Source organism: Pteropus alecto, unplaced genomic scaffold (assembly GCF_000325575.1).
Source record: "Pteropus alecto unplaced genomic scaffold, ASM32557v1 scaffold125, whole genome shotgun sequence".
Classification (NCBI taxonomy): domain Eukaryota; kingdom Metazoa; phylum Chordata; class Mammalia; order Chiroptera; family Pteropodidae; genus Pteropus; species Pteropus alecto.
In genome coordinates this window covers 258,083-276,874 of record NW_006436888.1, presented here as the reverse complement: position 1 = coordinate 276,874, position 18,792 = coordinate 258,083, and the positions used below count along the sequence as shown (strand labels likewise).

Sequence of the window (18,792 nt, the reverse complement as noted above, 5' to 3'; positions counted from 1 at the left end):
AGAGAGCTGCCCAGGGAGCCAAGGAAAAGCAGGGACCCTGGGTCGTCATCCCAGCTCCTGCAACGACACTGATTTGTGTCTCAGTTTCCCTATTAGTCTAAAGGTCTGGGTGGAGGAAGACCCCACCATGAGCACTGTCCTTCCACACTGTCTCGGGGGTGGTACTCTGCCTTACCCAAGGAGCGAGGGCTGAGAGATGGGGCTCATCCAGAGAAAGGGACCCGATACCTATTATCTGAAAGAGTAGAAGTTTCCACCTGGTGTGCGATGAGCCCTGGAGCATGGCCACATGCTAGGGTGGGGTGAGACAAAACAGAATCCCCCACGGTACCTCCAGCCCAGGTGGCATGTGCTATAAATTCTGCCCAGAAGCTCCATCCTCTATGCCCCCTCTGTCACTTCTGTCTCTCCTCCTCATCTTATGCCAACTTCAAAGCCCAGCTAATAGAACCCTTTTCCACGAAGCCTTCCCCAATCCATGGTCAAGGTCAGGTGCCCCTCTTCTATCTCTTGCTACCAAGGTTATCTGTTCACCTGTTTGTCTTCCCTGCTTAACTCAGCTCTTGGAAGGTCAGGCCCATCTCTGGCTCCCATCTGCTACTCCAGCATGGAGCCTGGTACACAAGCACCAAATAAATGTTTGCTGGATAAAGGGTCCATTGAGTATCAACTCCAAGGCCTTCCTTAAGAGATCCAGTCTAGAGTCAGTACAGCACTGACTCACTGTGTGGCCTTGGACATGACCTCCTTGTCTGCCCTCCCCAAGAACCTCAGTTTCCCCCGACAACCTCCACAGTCCCTGCCAGCTCTGCTCCTCTTCTCCAATGATCATCTTCGCTCACCTCCATGCCTGGGCTTACCTCACGTGGGACAGACGACAGGAAGGTTGGTGCTCATAGCTCTCCATCCCTGGACTTTGCCTTTCTATCCAGACCTCTCAAGACCCCAGAGACCTCTACCAAACCCCATCACTAGTGTCAGCCGGCAAACAGCCCCACAGGGCTCCAGCTCTTGCTTGAGTCCAGAAACCAGCAGGGGGTCTGGGCACCCAGGCCAAGAACCAGAAGGCCCAGGGGGTCTGTGCCCAGGAGGCTAGGGGCCCCACCCAGATATATGTTTACAGCTTCGAGGAAAAATAGCAACTCCCAAGGCTATTTTGGAAACCTAATGTGCACTTTGGATCTCTCTGTTGTTTATTCCAAGTGACCATGCCCGCAGGTAAATGCAAGGCACTGCGGGTCTGCTGCTCAGTCTAATCCCTCCATCAAAGCCACGCCGCTCGCTCACTCACTCAGGGCACACTTGTTCACCCGGAGACCCTAGGCGGACTGCCTTGTCTTCCAAGTTCTCCTCATTATCGGCAGCCTGGCAAAGCCCACCTGGCAGGAGTTGGTGCACCCCGTCCTAGATTTAAACTAAGGCTCTGCAGCCCCGAGCAAATCACTCTCTGGGTTTCGGTCTCCCTATCTGTGAAATGAGGAAGAAGGACCCCTGTCTGGATTAAATGAGGATCCGCAAGCACAGTCAGGCTTCATGTGTTATGGGAAAAAAAAATCACAGAACATGGGATCCCAGGATGTCAGAAGGGGAAGCTCAGAAGTCCAGGCCATTTGTAATTGAGATGTCTGATACTCAGAGAGGTGAAGTGACATGCCCAAGATCACACAGTCAGCAGCAGAGCAGGGGCTGGAACCAGAGCCCATGTGCTTGCTACCCTGTCACCAGTAAAGAGGACATTCCTGAGTAATCACCAGGGAGGAAGGAGGGAAGAGTGACAAGGACCCAGGAAACCGATTAATCACACATGGGTTGGTGCAACTGAGGATGGGTCGTGTATTTGTGCACCAACCTAATTGTCATAACTGGCTGGGACGGCTCCAGGCGCAGCTGGGACAGGTAACTAGACTGCAATTACCTGCACCAAGAGAGGGATTAGTGACTAAACACAGCTCAAGGGGACAGACTCATTACTTAATACCAGCCTCCTGTCGTCATGCAGCTCCTGAGATTCAATTTGATATGAACCAGTGGGGCAGGTGCTGGGGTGTCCCCCAACATACATATGCACGCGTGCACATGCGCACACACACACATACACACACACACTCACATACACAAATGTTTCTCCCACCCATTCATGGAGCTGGGGTACCCGACTCAGAGGAGAGAAAAGCCAATTCTCTACAGAGAAAGTGCACATGCGCACACACACACATACACACACACAAACATACGCACTCACATATACAAATGTTTCTCCTACCCATTCATGGAGCTGGGGTACCCAACTCAGAGGAGAGAAAAACCAATTCTCTACAGAGAGGAGGGGTAATGAAATGGAGTGGACGCCCAGGGAACCTTCTGTGACGGTAAAGCCCCTGGCAGAGTACTTTATTGGAGCCTCTCTTTTCCTCACCCCCATTCTGCTGACGGAGAAACGGAGGCTTGCGGAGGAGAGGTTACTAGTCAGGGCCGCATAATCATAATAGTTAACATTAGAAAGCGTTAGGCAGCATTAGCTCATTTAATCCTCACAACAACTTTATGAGATGGGTACTAACAGCATGCCCATTTTACAGACGAGGAAACTGAGGCCCGGGGAGGTGAAGCAACTTGTGCAAAGTCACAGAGCTTGAAAGTGGCAGGGCCAGGACTCGAATCCAGGCAGTCCAGCTGCAGAGCCCAAGCTCAGAACCACTAGACTCACCTGCCTCCTTGTGGGATGGCAGATGCTGGATCAGAGCATGGGGCTCTCTAATACCAAAGCCAGGGCTCCTTTCTCTGTGCCAGGTGGCCTCAAAAGGGGAGGGAGAAGGTCAGGAAGCATGTACCTCAGCCTGTTGGGGGTCAGGGTGGACTCCAAGTTGCATGACCCCCAAGAGCGAAGGGCAGAGGCCCCCACCTTGTGCTTCCAGGCTAGGCCCCTCTCGGCCCTGGCTGTGGCCCCTGAAATGAAGTCCCCGCTCGGTCTGGGCCAGCCACTGGGGCTCTCAGATGGGCAGGGAGTCCTTCAAACACTAGAAATCATCCTGATGAGTCCCCCAAGCTGCCCAGATCCTGCCAGGTGCCCAGCCCAGGGGGAGGCAGAGAGTCAGCAACCCCCAGCCCTGACGAGGGACCAGCACAAACCCAATTAGGGCTTCTCTTCTCCCTGAGGTTGATCCTCCAGCCACATGATCCTTTGCCTGGACTCAGCAAGAAGCCAAAAATAAGATGGTCCAAGACAGGGAGAGAAGGAGCGGCCCGGGGGAACGGATGCACCCGTGCCCTGCCCCTTCTCCACTCTGACATCACTTAAACACTTCGATGTCAAACAGGTAGACTCAAGTACTTCCCAGCTGGTGACCTGGTAAGTGACATTACCTCTGTGAGCCTCAGTTTCCTCACCTATAAGATAGAGGTAATAACAATACCTGCCTCACTGAGGCTTGTACGAGATGGTGAACACTAACACTAATGAGCATCTAACATTATTTTGCTCCCCTTAGCAAGTAGTTCTACACTTCCGGTTGCTTGGCGAGGTGGGGGCAGGGTGATGTTCCCGGGTCCGGGGTCCTGGGCTTGGCTGAGGTGTGCCATTCCTCCCCTCAGAAGCTTCGCCATCTGTACTCCCTCTTCCCCTCACTAGGAGTGGGATGCTGTCTGGTAATCAGAGTCTCCAAGTGCCCGGCACATAGTAGGCCCTCAACTGGTATTTATTGGATGAATGAACTTGTGAGCTGGAGCCATGGGGTGGGTGGAGCAGTGAGTAGGGTCTGGGTACAAGCCCCACTCTGCCTGTACTGACTCACCGTGTGACCCTGGGCTTGTGCCTGCACCTCCTAGACCCATTGCACAAGGAAGCTCTCGCTACTCCTAGAAACTCAAGCTCTCTCTTCTCCTGCCTCTGGGAGACAATAGGCCAGCCACCCCAGGGCAGCCTGCCCAGTAGAGGGCCCTTCCCCAAATTGCCTTGCCTGCTAGGGACAGACAGCCAGGTCCATGCCCACCCAAGTAGGCCCACAAAGGCCTCCTTCTGGTGACTTTGCCTTGGGACAGATGGAACTCCATGTGGCATCTGTCAAGCCAGATGGCCTGGTTGGCCTGAGGGGCCAGGACACCAGCTGGGAATTCATCCCCAGCAGGCAGAACTGCTTAACCCCTTCCTGCCCCAGCCACAGGAGTTAATGTCCCCTTGGCCACTTACCCACGATTATACGCTCAAGCCTCCCGTCATCCACCCTTGGAAGTGAGGGGCCACTCCATGGCCAAAAGGGAGTCAGGGCAGCTACGAGGTGAGAAAGGACATGTGGGAGGAGAGGAGGCTGCCGCCCAGCTCTGAGGACCGCCAGGAATCTGCCCGACCAGAGGGCCAGTAGAGGACGGCACTGATTCTGGGCCGGGGAGCCCTGCGGAGCCAGGTGGAGCCAGCTGCTTTGCTTCCTGGACACTGTCTGGGGCGGAGATTGCCAGGCCAGAGGCCACCAGCCACCTTTATCAGGCTGGAAAACCCAGTCCCTGGCCAAACCTTGGAAACAGCACTGCCCTGTGAAGGAGAAGACTCAGCTCCACCAGGCTGGCCGAATGGCTGTAAGACGTGCTACTCAACCTCTCTGAGCCTCAGTTTCTCCATCAGGAAAGATGGGCCAGGGGTTATCCCTGGGCTCCAGGGCCACTTCCGCCTCAGAGGGTTCCATGACTCCAGGAGACAGAATGTGCCTCCCTTCCAGGAACTTAGATTCTAAAGGGACCAGCTAGATTCTTTCTACACAGAGCATGCCCCAGCCGGTGCGTGTGAGTCAAGAGGGATTCAGGCGGGAAGAGAGTAAGTCTCAGGGGTGGCGGGGGCGGTGCTTCTTTGAGAACTTGGGAAGGGTCATCACCAGGCAGCTGATGTCCGTCCACGCTCCTACTGTGTGGAAGGCTAAACGGGGGGAACGCAGCATGGGGGATCAGGGCTACAGACCAGGAAGCATTTCCCGAAGGAAAAGGCTACGACGCTGGAAGGCATATCTATGGAAAGGCTATGGCACATCCTTCTGAGGTAGTAAGATCTTTAAGTGGGATCTGAAGTGGCCCTAGACTCAAGGTGAGGAAGGAACAAGTGACCTCTAGTGACCCCCGGAGGACAGCAAGCTGGTGTCCACAAGGAACAGTAAAGCAGGGCCTCAGAGTCTCTGCACTCGGGTGTCCAGCCAATCTGACATTCCAAATGGACAAGTGCGTCACCTTAGGGCAGAGCATGGCCAAGCTCAGCCCCAATCTAGGTCCTGCGTGCTGGTCCAGCCAGCATCTCTGAGTGTCCCTCAGGACAAAGCCCGCAGAGGACTCCAGAAAAGCCAAGAATACATCAAAATAGCCAAGGAGGGAAGGGCTGGGCAAAAGGCTGCCAGCCAGGAGACGAGCTATCTATTAGCACAGCAGAGAGGCGAGAACATAGGGGTGGGGTCCACAGATCTGGCCGTGAGTCTTGGCTAGCTGCGTAAACTTGGGCAAGTCACTGCTCCTCTGAAAAAACCTGTGTGTTGGGACAGAAACGAAACAATCTCTAAGGCCTCTTCCAGCTCCTATTTAACGGTCATTTGGCAAGCTGCCTAGCGACACGAGTGTGCCTTCCTGGTCCTTGCAGCGACATCACCAGGGCCCAAGCATAGTCCTGAGCACAGAGGGTCCTGAAAATGACGGATGCATAAATGGATGGATGAATGGATGGACAGACGGACGGACTGGTGGGCGGGTGGGCAGGTGGATGGGTGGATGAATGGACGGACGGACAGATGGGTGAATAATCAAGCAAGATAATTCCTGAAAAAGAGCAAAAGGTCCTAGGCGACCCCTGGAATGACCCCTTACACCCACCTCAAAGGCCTCCCTAGAATCCCTTCCTCATGACTGCAGACCTTTCGGTGTCCAATTTCTTCTCATAACTGGTACATACATGTGCACTACAGATGTATGCTTATGTAGACAACACACGCTCCAAGCACAGCGACCCAACTCTGAATCCCAAGAATAGAAATGAAAGCTATGGATCCCTGAAGCCATGAGATTTACATGCTCTGGCCTCTCCCCAAGGCACCTCGGATTTCTGAAGTGGTGGAAGCCTGTGGGGATCTTTTAAGCCAGAGAGATCTAATTCACGTGCCAGCTCTGCCACTTTCTAGCTATGACAATGACAAGTAACAATCAGCTGCCGAGTCTGTGTCCTCATCAGTGGGTATGACCACAGCCACTCCTCAGGAGTGTCATGATGTCTAGAGAAAACATTCATGAAGTTGGAGCTGCATCGGTCACATGGGACGCTCTCAGGAAACAGTGAGATGAGTATCATGGCATTAGGAGATCCTGCTTTCTTCTTGGAGGTGCTGAGGAAGAGTCAAACCTTCTAGGCCTCCCGTGTTTGGGCGCCACAATCCCTTCCACCTCATTCCCACCTTGGGGGGTGATGCGCCTGGACGTAAACTGGGCAGAAGCTACAAAGCCGCCTTTGTCTCAGAGATGAAACCCTAAACCAACTGCCCTGACGTCAACCCTGGAAAAACAATGCCAAGACGGCCTGCAACATCACCTCTCTGCCAAGGTCTGGGAGAACATTTCACCCACAAGGCCTCACAGAGGCAGTTTGTGGGCTGGACGAGAACCTGGAAGCCATCTTCCCATCACCTTACGGAGGTCCAGAAGGAAGAACAGCTGTCCTGCTGCCTGCTGAGGGGCAAGGCAGGACTTGAACTTCCAACTCTCAAATCTCGGCCCAAGGGCCAGGGCCAGTGCCAGGAAAGTGTGGCCCATTTCTCAGCCTGGGAGACTGAACCCATCAGTGTGACAGGAGGTACTCTAGAAGAGTCTGCCAGACCCAGGCTGGAATCCCAGCTCTGCCTCGGACTCACGGTGAGATCTCAGGCCAGGGATGTGACCTCCTGAGACTGCTTCCACGTCCCCACAAGGAGGCAGGGCCAAGGACAGACTCCCCCATTCAAGACCACTCTCCAACAAGTAAGCTCAAGTGACACACTCTGCTGGACACAGTCTTAAAGACTAGGTCTTGTCCGCCCAGTGACCCTGTGCTAACAGTCTGCTGGGGAGGAGAGGAGGTGTGACCTCCTCGCTGGTGGGGTAGACTGCCCTGCTAAGGAAAGGAAGTGCCCTGAACACAAAAGGGTGGCCTGTAACCCGGAACGGGGAAGGGGTAGGTGGTTCTCACTGCACGGGCCTGGGGGCTGGAGAGGGCCAGGCTTGGGCAGGAGGGACAGAGCAATACCAGCTGAAGGGCCAGCACCCCACTTAGCACGAGGCATGCACCATTTCACTGAATCCTCATTACAACCTGTGAGCTAAGGTTGTCATGCCCACAGTTCGTATTGTGGTCATACGAGCCCAGGCGGCCTCACACCAGAGTCGGAGCTTCCACTCGCATGAAGGCCAGATCACGGGCCAACAGTGTGCCCCAAGGAAGAGCAAGCAAAGCAATTCCTTTTTATTCCATGGATTTATCATGCCGTGAGGCACAGAAAGGAACCACCTATGAGCTGGGGGTCCCCAAACTCAGCATCAAGTTAATCCTGGCTCTGCCACTAGCTAGCTGAGCTTGGGCCTCAGTTTCCCCAATCTGGATAAGTCCTGATGTTTTACATGTTAGTATTTTCTTAGAAAGCAAGTATAAACTCATGGGTCATACCAGGGGTCCCCAACTCCTGGGCCATGGACATCAGGGGCCTGTTAGGAATCAGGCGGCACAGCAGGAGGTGAGCGGCAGGAAAGCTAGCAAAGCTTCGTCTGTGTCTGCAGCCACACGCCACAGCGAGCATCACCACCTCAGCTCCACCTCAGATCATCAGGCATTACATTCTCATAGGAGCACCAGTCTCTGGTGCCAAAAAGGTTGGGGGCCGCTGGGTTAAATGACTTCGGAGAGCACCTCAAACCCTTTGGGCCTGCTAGAGGTTAAGAGGAAGTCAAAGTGTAAGGGAGAAGGGACAGGTAAGGCGGTCAGACCAGGGGAGGTAAGGTGAAGAGGTAAGGTGAGCAGCCTAGCCTCCCAGCCCCCACTCCCCAACCTGTATCTAATCTTGGGCCCAGACCTTAATGGGAGATGAGGGACCAAGTTCCCCCACGACTAGCATTGACCTCCACAACCTGGCAGCTATCCCTCTCACCAGGCAGCCTCCCCTGCCCTCCACCATGATGAACAAGAGGTAGCACAAATAGTCTGGGTGACCAGAGGCAGAGTCCTCAGCCAGGACACAGGGCATACACAGAGGCCCCCAGACACGTGCTCACACGCACGCACACACACGTAGGCTCACAAAGCCCCAGCAGCCAACAAAGAACCCCTGACCGAAGCCTGGCATCGGGCAGAGAGGTGGGGGATAGGGCCCCCTCGCAGCCCTCCCCTGCCTCACGTGGGGGACAGGGAGGAGGTGAGAAAGCCAGCCATAGGGAGCAGAGCCCAAAACAAGAAAGAGGGAGAGAGAGAAATGAGAGAGGATGTGGGTTAGCAAACAGAACAAAGAGAGCCAAGAAGGCCACAAGGAGGGAGGGAGAACAAGAAGGGGAAGAAGAAAGAGCAGGCAGGCCGGGCTCCGTCTGCGTCCAGACTCAGGGGTGGGCATGAAGAGCAGGCTCTCGATGAGGCACCGCTTGGCAATCTCACCTCCAGGCCTTTGCACAAGATGTTTTCTCTACCTGAGGCACGCTTCTCCCTTCTCTTAAACCCTTACTGGACCTTCAAAACACAACTCCGGTGATGTCTCCTCCAGGAAACCTTTCTTAACTGGTCCTAAGATGGCTCAGGTGCCTTCCAGAATCCCTGGGTTTCGGGCACCACAGGGTCCCAGCAGGCTCCTACCCAGAGCTCCAAGGCTCTCTGGTCTTGTGGTCTCACCTTATGACAAGCTTTTCCCAAAGCCAGTCCCAGTCTCCCCACTGCACCCCAGATGGCCTTCTGCCCATTGTCACAGCAGGCCACGGGCCCCGGGAAGATACACCAACCCTGCCCAGAGAGGAGCCTGTCTGCCTGAGAATTTCACAAGGTCCACTTGGACCAGCAGCTCTTCCCCTCCCCCAAGACAGCGAACAGGCGGCAGCCAGCCAAGAACCGTCTTAAATAACCCCAGTAATAAAAATGGCCTATTAAGAGGGCGGAAGGCAGTGTCTCCACTGCGGGGGCGTCTCTCCATAGAACAGTGGACGAGCAGGGGGGCTGTGTGAACCGGCACATACGAAGTCGGAGCACACAGGCCAGAGAGCCCCGAGCAAGCATCTCGGAGACAGCATGGAGACAGCCCCCACCCAGCACGGCCACGTGGAGGGGCTCCTGCCCAGGCCAGGGTCCCAGTGCCATCCGATTCCTGCCCCTACTTCTCTCCCCAGAACCCCCAGCCTCATTTAATAATCGCCACAGCAGGCATTCCATTCACTTTCTCACGCGGTCCATGCAGTAAGAACGTCCCCATTTGACAGATAAGGAAACATGGCTCAGAGAAGCAAATGACTCTCTCAAGGTCACGGAGCTGATAAGCAGCGGAAACACTCTTCGGCTTCCTCTCTCTCTAGCTTACAAATTCCACACAAGCGCTCTGTTCCAAGCTGTCTAGTTTTGCAGGTTTCTGTCTAACACCCCATCATAGCTTGTCTCAGAATCCAGAGGAAGTATGACTATAAAGGCGAGGGGAGGATGGGACGTCTCATGGAGCTTTGAGCAGCCCTAGGTTGCATGGGAAGTTGGACAAGAAACAACAGCGTGGGCAGGGCCCAGGGCTTCCAATCATTTAGTCCCCGCTGCAGAGCATTTGACAGTTGATAAAGTGCTTCCACAGGCATCGCTTCGTGTAATCTTCCAAACAGCTCCGTGAGGTCAGATTTATGACTCCCATTTCTCTGAGGCTCAGAGCATGAACACCACTGGCATCGGGCATGCCCCTTCCTGGGTGGGATCTGCAGCCTGATTTCCCAGGTTAAAATCTTGGCTTGCTGCTTACAAGTTGTGTCTTGGCCCAGTTCCCTCATTGTCTCTGTGGCTCAGTTTCAGCATCTCTGAAATGGGCTAATAATAGTACCCAACTCATGGGGTTATTATGAGGTTACAGACATACAATGTAAATTGCTATGAATGGAGCCTGGCAAAGAATAAGTGTTATATAATTGTTTAATAAATCAATAAATAAATGTTTATTGTGCCCCTAGTATGCACAGGCACTATTGGAACAAGTATTTGTCACATGGCATCGTCACATTTGCCTGCGTCCCCAGACTCTGAGCTCCTGAGGGAAGGGTCTGTGTCTGGTGCGGTGGGTGCCCAGCCACTGTCAAGGGAACAGAAACTTGTCTTCTCAGACCTCCCCACCCAGCAGGATCATCTTCCCCAGCAAGAGACACAGATGACTGTGACAAGCTCCGGGCACCCTGGCAAAGTTCACGGCACCAAACAGAAGTGAAAGTTAGGGAGCTGAGGCCAGGGCAGAGGCCAATTTCTCTCCTGCCACCAGAATGTCAGAAGCTCTCTCCTGCTTTTCAGTTGGTGAGAAACCTAAGTCACTCCCCAGGAGAGCTTAGGTGCCTGCATGACAAAGGGAGCTCAAACTTAGAGAATGCGACCCACATCCAGCCCCAGCTTTGTGACTTCGGGCAAGTTACTTTTCCTCCTGAACCTTGGTTTCTATTCTGCTGACTCGCCAGAGGTTTAAATCAGATCACATGGAAAGTGCCGGTAATATGTGTTCCCTGCTCCGCATCCCCATTCCAGGCCCACCCGCCTAGGTGTACCACCCTCTGTGGCTGACCAGGAACTCCCCGCTATCCAGAGTGGTACCCCCATTAGGATCATCGCCAAAGAGCCAGGGGACTGAATGGTCTTGTATGGTGGCCTGAGAGCCTTATCTGTCCACCATTGCCAGTGATTCATTGGCTTTTCATAAAGAATTACTGTAAAGTGACAGCAGGAAGTCTTCCCAGGGCAGCAGCCACCTCCTGTTCGGCCACCCGCCATGGCAATATTGTGACAGGTGGTGGGGAGACACTATGCCTCGGGCTGCCTCTGCACCCTGGACTAGCCTTCACCATCCTTCAGGTGATGTAGAACAAGGCCAGCCTGCATCTCCCTCTGGGGAAGAACACTGAACTTGGGGTCTGGAGATCCAGACTGGACTCACTGTGAGACCAGGGCCGGATTTCTTCACTTCTCTGAACCTATCACCTGTAAAATGGGCATAATCAATTCCCACCTCTGGGGGTTGCTCTAATAATTAAATTTCTTATTTAAAGAAGTCATCACAGAGCTTAGCACGTAGTAGGTGCTCAATCAATAGGCTGTTAAGTCATTACGATTTATTTTTAAACCTTTTCAAACTGCTTTCACACTCCATGATGTCAACTGATCTTTTTCATCAACCCTGGGAAGCAGAACTCATAAGAAACCTTACCCCCATTTTACAGAGCAACAGACTAAGGTACAAGAGATTAAATGGCATGTGCAGAATTCAGACCGCTCTGATAAAGTTAGAGAGAAGAGTCTTCACAGCGCACTGAGTAAGCCCATCTTCCCACTGTCTCCACCCAAGTGGACAACAGGAAGCTCAGGTCACCCCACAGGCAAGCCAGGACCACGACCTGGACTCCACGGGGCTCTTGCTGCTGCACGTCGCCACCCAGGGGGCTCAGTCAGGCCATAGCCCTTTGAGGGAACCAGAGGCATTTACCAGATGTATCATTGGGTGACAACTACCCTCTCTTGTACCAGAAACTAAAGTAAGAAACCACATCCCGCCCAGGAAACCAAGCACCAGTGCTCACTGAGGATGGGAAGGCACTGACTACCCTGGCAGGCAAGCAGCACCGTCAGAAATCACCAGTCTTCTGTCTGGCCTGGAATCTTCTGAGTATCTCACAGTCAGCAATGCCCAGAGGCTGCACAGACCCCAGATGCTGTCAGCAAGGGCATGGACCACCCTCCTCCCAGCTTCTACCCTGGTTCTGGACTTCTGCCCACTTCACAAAGCCAGTACCACCTACCCCTTCGGGCACCCACCCTTCTGCCCTGTGAAATCTTGCTGTGTGACTCTTTTTGAACATCACCCTTTGCAAAGAACTGTAGCCACATGAGCCCATGTACCCCTTCCACAACCTTGGGACACTGAGTTCAGTATCTCCCTTCCCCAGATGAGGAAACCGAGGCTCAGAGAGGCACAGTGACTAGCCCGAGCTCCCTCAGCTTTTAACTCCCATGCTCACGGTCCAGCATCCGGCAGCAGGCAAGAGGTGCTCATTCGAACTTGTCGAACTGACGTGTCAAGACTGGAGGGCCAGTCTCCTGACTCCAAGTCCAAACGCTTCCCTCCACAGGTTGCAAGTCCCCAGATATAGAGTCCGTGTCAGTCATCCATGTCATCTGTGCCTTATATCTCCCAGCTCCCCTGGGGCCTCCCTCACTGCACAAATACTTGCTCAGGGAGGATGCTAGCCAGGCCTTGGCCGGGCTCTTCAAGTACAAGATGAAGAAGACAGACCTGGAGCCAGCCCCCTGCAGAGCTTACAACTGGCGGGGGAGTATGTAGGGTGCCATGATGGGGAAGGTAGTAGGCGCTCAGGGATGCCCGATGGAAGAAAGTCAGGGAAAAGAAACACATCCTAATCCCAACAGTGAGGACGATCCAGCTGCCTCCTTTGCTGTCCCAGGCCTTCAGCCATCCATGACACGGGGAATAAACGCAATACCAGCCAAGCTACATCTCAGCGATGTGATCAAACGCCAGGATTCCAAATGCAAAGCGCACAGCCTCCGATATCACTGATACCTGCCACGGTTTAAATCAATTCCCCTGGAAGTCAAAGCATTGCCTCGCAGCAAAGGGTGTCTTCAGGTTCTGGGTCTACCCTTCTGTGTCCTTCAAATACCGACACGTGCGGGGATGCAGGCCACGGGCCTGGAGAGAGAGCCTGAGAGTGAGAGTGAGTGTGAGTGAGTGTGATTGAGTGTGAGTGTGTGTGTGTGCTGGAGATTTTTGGGGCGGCTTGCATCCGGTGGCCTAAGCAAAAGCCCCGCCTCACATTCCTGAGAGAAAGAATCCTCGGTGTCAGCTGTCTCCCGCTTCTGCTTCCTTTTCTTTTCTGGGACCTCATTCCGCTCCCTCTAGCTCAAGGTTCTGAAAAATCCCTCCCAAATTTGTCCCCAGAGAGAATGCCAGCCCAGCCAGGAGACTGTGGAATACTGAGAAGCTAGATGGAGCGGAGCTGTGTGTTTCTTTGAAAGGAGGTTGGGAGACAGGGCTGGGGGTGGGGGTGGGGGGTGGCCAGAGATTTCCGGAGGCATAAATCAACCGCTAAGAGTAGGAAGAACACCCTCCTTAGATGCTGGACAAAGAAGTAGCCCTTCTCCCCTTCGCCCCCAACACCATCTCGGCGCCTTCCAGAGTAGCACAAAATGGATGTGCTTGCTGGGCAGTCCAGCGCTGTGCCGAGAAATCTCTATAAATGAAGGGACTAGACACTGGGGTGGCGGTGGGAGGCTGGGCGGGGATAGAGCAGGGACCTACCAAGGACCAGGTGCCTTAACACGCGAGTTCATTCATTCCTTCCCAATCCCTAGGGGAGCAACATTATTCTCCTTTTACAGAAAGCAGTGGCTCAGGCAGCTCAGAGAGGCCAAGCGATTGTCCAGAGTCACACAGTGTCAGAGTCAGGACCCTGCTTAAGGGTGTGATGGGAAAAAGTAAAGGTCACTCCAGCTGGCTCGCCCACCATCCCTTTTTGGAGTCTTCCATTCAGGCTGACAGCCCAGCCCCTTCCGGATCATGAGCAGAAATAGCTGTGACAAAAGTCCCTCCCATCCCTGAAAGTGGCTTTTTAAAAAATGCTTAAAGGCAGACACACAAAATGGTAGCAATAACTCTACCAAGCCCTGACCTCAGGCAGATGATGTGGGCATCACTTCGAAGTGATGAAAGCTCTCATTAGGCTTTGTGGGTCAGCTCCCCGCCCCACCGGCCTCAGTTTCCCCATCTCAGCTGAATCAATGATTTCTTTCATTATTTGTTTTTCTTAAATGCGGAACTTTCTTTTCGAATTGAACTGTCCTCAGAATATCAATCTGAGAGTCATGAAAATGGAGCTGCTGTGGTTGACATGGGCTAAATCTCAGGTGTTCAGCCTCCCACTGTCCCCAGAATCACCCCATGGCACCCTGCTCTGGAATCCAGGGCTCTGAAGGGCCTACTTGAAAACCACCAGGCTAAATGATCACCGTGGTCCCTCCTAGTTGTCAAACAAAGCTCCAATCACCCCAGATACTAGTGAAAAAATACACTAAGCCCTTCATGCTGACTTGAGTAGGGGGTAGGGACACTTGGCAACCTACAGGGGGAGGACACAAAACCACCCGGTTCCAAAGCACACTGGGCCTGGGACATGAGAAGGGGAGGCCCAGACTATCACCCCGGGAGGCAGAAAGCACGGCCCTCACCTGGGCCCCTGCAAGTCACAGACCCGAAGCGTAGAGCGAGCTGGGCGGATCCCCTAAGGGGCCCCCTTATGTAAAGGTGAAAGACCTCAGAGAGCAGAAACTGGCCTGAGGTCACACATTGCCTAGTGGTGGAGCCAGATCTGGAATCTGGGTCTTTTGGATGCTTCTCGGACGCCAGTTCAGAGAAACTCTCCACTTGTTTAAAGTTCAGAGAGATTCAGCAGAAATCTCCCAGGGAAAAGCCCCCAGCTTGCAAACTCAGAACAGGATATTTTGGTGGCACTGGGTGGTGACAGGGCAGAGATATTTGTTTTGGTTTCCAAATCGACGCTTGACAACCTTGTCGGTATTACAGTTTCGGTAATCACATTCCCCACCCACCCCCTACCCACTCCCACGAAAGAGCTCAGAGGAGGTTGGAGCAAGGCAAAACCAGAGCAGTAGTGAAGAGAGCCAGGGCTGGGGACCCCAGGCCAGGGGAAGCTGGTTTGGGTTGGTGTCCCCAAAGCATGATTCCTACACCATTGATGGTACACGACATGATGTAAAGTGGTACACAGCAGTTGATTTGACTTTTTAAATTTAAATTTTACTGACTACGTAGGTGAATGGATAAACCAAACGTGATCTATCCATACAGTGGAATATTATTCAGCAACATAAAGGAATTCAGCTACAGCATGAATGAACCTCAAAAACACTCTTGAAGTGAAAGAAACCAGACACGAAAGACTACGTACTACATGATTCCATTCGTATGAAACGTACAGAAAAGGGAAATCTAGAGAAACAGAAAGCAAATCAGTGGTTGCCTGGGCTGGAGTGGGAACGGGGATTAACTGCAAATGGGCATGAAGAATCTTTATGGGGTGATGCAAGCATTCTAAAACTGGATTGTGGTAATGGTTGCACAACTCTGTAGATTTACTAAAAATCATTAAATCATATGTTTAAAATGAGAGGGTTTATGACATACAAATTATACCTCAATAAAGCTGTTAAAAATACCTTACATAAGAAATAATACAAGTAATGATGGTACATGGATATGGGCACAAGTTATGGAGGTGGAACCCCAAAGGCCTCCAAATTGGAGAACACTGAGCTACACAACCAAGGTTGCCCTTTGGGGAAGCAAGTTGGGGGTCTCTGAGCTGTGAGTTCCTCTGGGTGAATCGGGAGAAACCCCGGAACTTTTCCTTCCCTGTCACAGGCTCTTTCCACTGCTCACTGCTTGGGGTTCCATGCTAGATACCCTAGAAGGACTTGAGCCTTCTTCGGTGGCCAACAACCCAGGCAAACTCCTCAGCCTCATGCCTCAGACTATGACTTCTCTTACGGACAGGAGATCAGAAGTAGTCTGGGAGCTCAAATGCAGTTTTACATACGTCAAGGCTAGAAAGACCCTTTGAGATCATCTAGCCCAGTGGTTTTTAAACTTCTTTAAAAGTTGATCCTATGCCCACCTCCTCCCAAAAGAAAATTCTTATAAGAAACCCGAAAATAGAACCAGGTAAAACCAGAAAGTTACTTATGTAAATTTACATTGTATGTTCAAATATATAACAGTTACTTATTGCAAATTCAATCACTGAGGTTGATGAGACTATTTTGATCCATTAATATTTAGAACTGGGATCATGGATGACAGTTCCACATTCCGTTTAATTCTATCTCCAGTTTTGGCAGCAGAGTTTCAAGAAAATCCTGACTCACACAGATTAGTAGCTACAAATGGGGATAGTTTTTAGCAGTTTGCTTTGTAATCTCAGAATACTCTTCCAACAACTAGAGAAGGCAGGAGGGAGACGAACTCGAGCCCGACTACGAACAAGCTAATGTGTAAGTAGACTTCCGTGAGTTAACATTAAGAACTTAAAAGTGAGCGAGCACATTTTTACGACCATATTAACATCTTAACATATTTTTAAATATAAAATTTTATTTAATATTCAAGGAACTCCCGAGGCATCGCTGAGGAAGCCTGGAGCTTCCAAGAGCATGCTGCTAGCCCGCCTACCTCTCCCTTTACAGATCAAGAGACTGAGGCCCAAGGAAGAAAGTGTACTTGCTTTGGAAAAATCTAACTTGAGCCCTGAATCAATGTCAAAAAAGATGCATCTCCCCACCAGGGATTTCTTTATAGGAAATGTTAAAGGGATTTCTTTAAAAAGAAAAAAAAAGAAAAGAAAAAGAAAAGAAAAGAAAAAAGAAAAGAAAAAAAGAGAAGAAATGGAGGAAGAAAAGGTGTACACACACTTCAGAGGGCGGGAAGAGACACCCGCACTCCACCTGTCTCAGCAGCTCCCATCTCATTCCAGGCCAGCGCCAGAAGCTGACATCACACCCCACACCCTGGGTACAATTTAAACAGAGCATTGCTCAACACCAACCTGCCTCCCTCTAAGACTGGGCATGGTTTTTCCATCTCCTTAGTAGCCAGGTGCAAAGAACACACAATAAAATAAACACAATACAAGCCTGAGGCATGAGGACACAATCAACAGTGACAGACAGAAAGCCCATCCCTCCACGTTTCACCACCAAGAGCAAGTGCCTGTTTCCCTACCCCACCCCAACGAAGCTGCCCACGATGGGCAGCGAGGTGGCCTCCCCACGGCAAGGCACTAGGCCATTCTCAAGTCCTCAAGAGAGACAACCGGCCCAGGAAAGTAGCTGGTGTACAGCGGGGTGTAAGACCCACCCCAGAAAACCAGGCCCTCCATCAGAGAGACCTAAGACTCCAGGCATCTGCTCCTTGATACCTTGACAAAGAGCACACCATCTTTAATAACATCAACTTGATTGCTTTATACCTTCTGAAAGGTATCACTGTCCTACACTCTACTCATGCAACCGTGGGTGGATTTCATTATTCCATTTTTTTTGATGAGCAAACAGGCTTCCAAGTGGTTCAACAATCTCACTGGCAGGTGATAGAGCTGGCATCTGAATCCTGCCCAGTGGAGGAGAAGGAGGGAGACCCATGCCCAGCTCCCTGGGCAGACTTCTGTGCTCATGTGAGCACCAGGACTCGGAAGTGGAAGGAAAGACTCTTCTCAGCACATCCTCCAAGCCCTGGAGTTCAGACCCAAGGCTCCCAATGCAGAGTTGCCCATGCTGGGACAGTAGAGGGCCCCACACCCACCCAGGTCTGAGATGCTACAGAGAGACCCCTCGCCTCTTATCGGAAAGCTGAGCAGACAGTACTATCAGCCAGGTGGTAGACAGGAAACAATGTCAGTTTCCTACCTGGGGAATCTGGGCTGGACAGAAATGTGCTGGCCAGTTCTGTAGGCAGTATGCCCTGCACTCTAGCCAGAGATAGTGGTCTGGGTCCATTCAATGCCCAGTCTTCCAGTCCAAGGTTATCCCCTCCTGTGGACCTTTAGGGCTGAGTTTGTTGGGACCCCATAACCCATGACAAAGGAGGGAGGGTAGAGGAGTAAAGGGAGGTATTTTTAAAAGCTTGTGGCCACTCTGTTGTTGGTCTGGTTATCCAGCTCAACCAGCTGGATCTTATAGAGCTGGAAGAAGGTAGACCCTAGCCCCAGCGAGTAGGGACAGATCCGTCCACTTTGAAATACATGATCTCATTTAATTCAAAGAACAAAAGGCCAGTGGGTTAATTAAGAGTTTCTTTTCACCCATGAAGGGAGGAGAGCTGACCTCCTACATCCTTGGGAAAATACCTAAGCTGTGAGAGAGACTAGCCGAGATGTGTTAAAATCATTAGTTCAAATTCTGGCTTCATCATTTTTTAACCAAGCCACCTTAGTTAGGTAAGTCTCTTGCATCTCCGAGCCTCAGTTTCCTTATCTACAAAATAAAAATAGGAATGTCTTACATTCCATGTTGCCACGAATATTAAACGAGATCACATAAAACACTGATTTTTTTTCACCAAGAAAACAATGTGCCTGGTCTAATGATGGCTCGGAGGTGTACGGCATGGCCAGCGCTCGTCCCCATTCTCGGAACTAGATAACTAAGTTTTCCAAGGAATCGTAGGGCGTTCTGCTAACACAGCTTCCAGGCACCTGCTAGGACCAGCTGGATGCCACTCGCCCCTCCCGAACACACAGCCAGCGACCTAGACGCCCCCAACCCCGGAGCCGTGGGAGGAGGGGCGAGGTCCCACTCACCTCCGCTTGTACTCGTCGCGCTCTCGCTTCACCTTGGCCAGCACGTTGTAGAGCGCCCGGATCTCGGGAGTGATGGTGTCAATCTGCACGCCCACGCCGTCGGGATGCACCCATGACACGCCGGGGCCCTGCACGGTCTCCACGCCGCCGCCGCCAGTGCGCCGCACCTGCGTGTAGCTCCAGATGGTCCCGGGCAGGCGGCCGTAGTGCTGCGGG

The 18,792-nt window shown here is 52.2% G+C and overlaps 1 protein-coding gene across 1 annotated transcript in view; it reads right to left on the bottom strand.

Moving 5' to 3' along the window:
• The window catches only part of IFFO2 (intermediate filament family orphan 2), a gene marked incomplete at its 5' end in the record, with an annotated part of 41,894 nt that extends 23,103 nt beyond the window's left edge, over positions 1-18,791 (bottom strand). The window contains one exon of the mRNA XM_015591297.2: positions 18,577-18,791. Within this exon, the coding sequence (XP_015446783.1) occupies positions 18,577-18,791 (215 nt within the window). The remainder of the gene's footprint in view (positions 1-18,576) is intronic.
• Position 18,792: the final 1 nt, after the last annotated feature.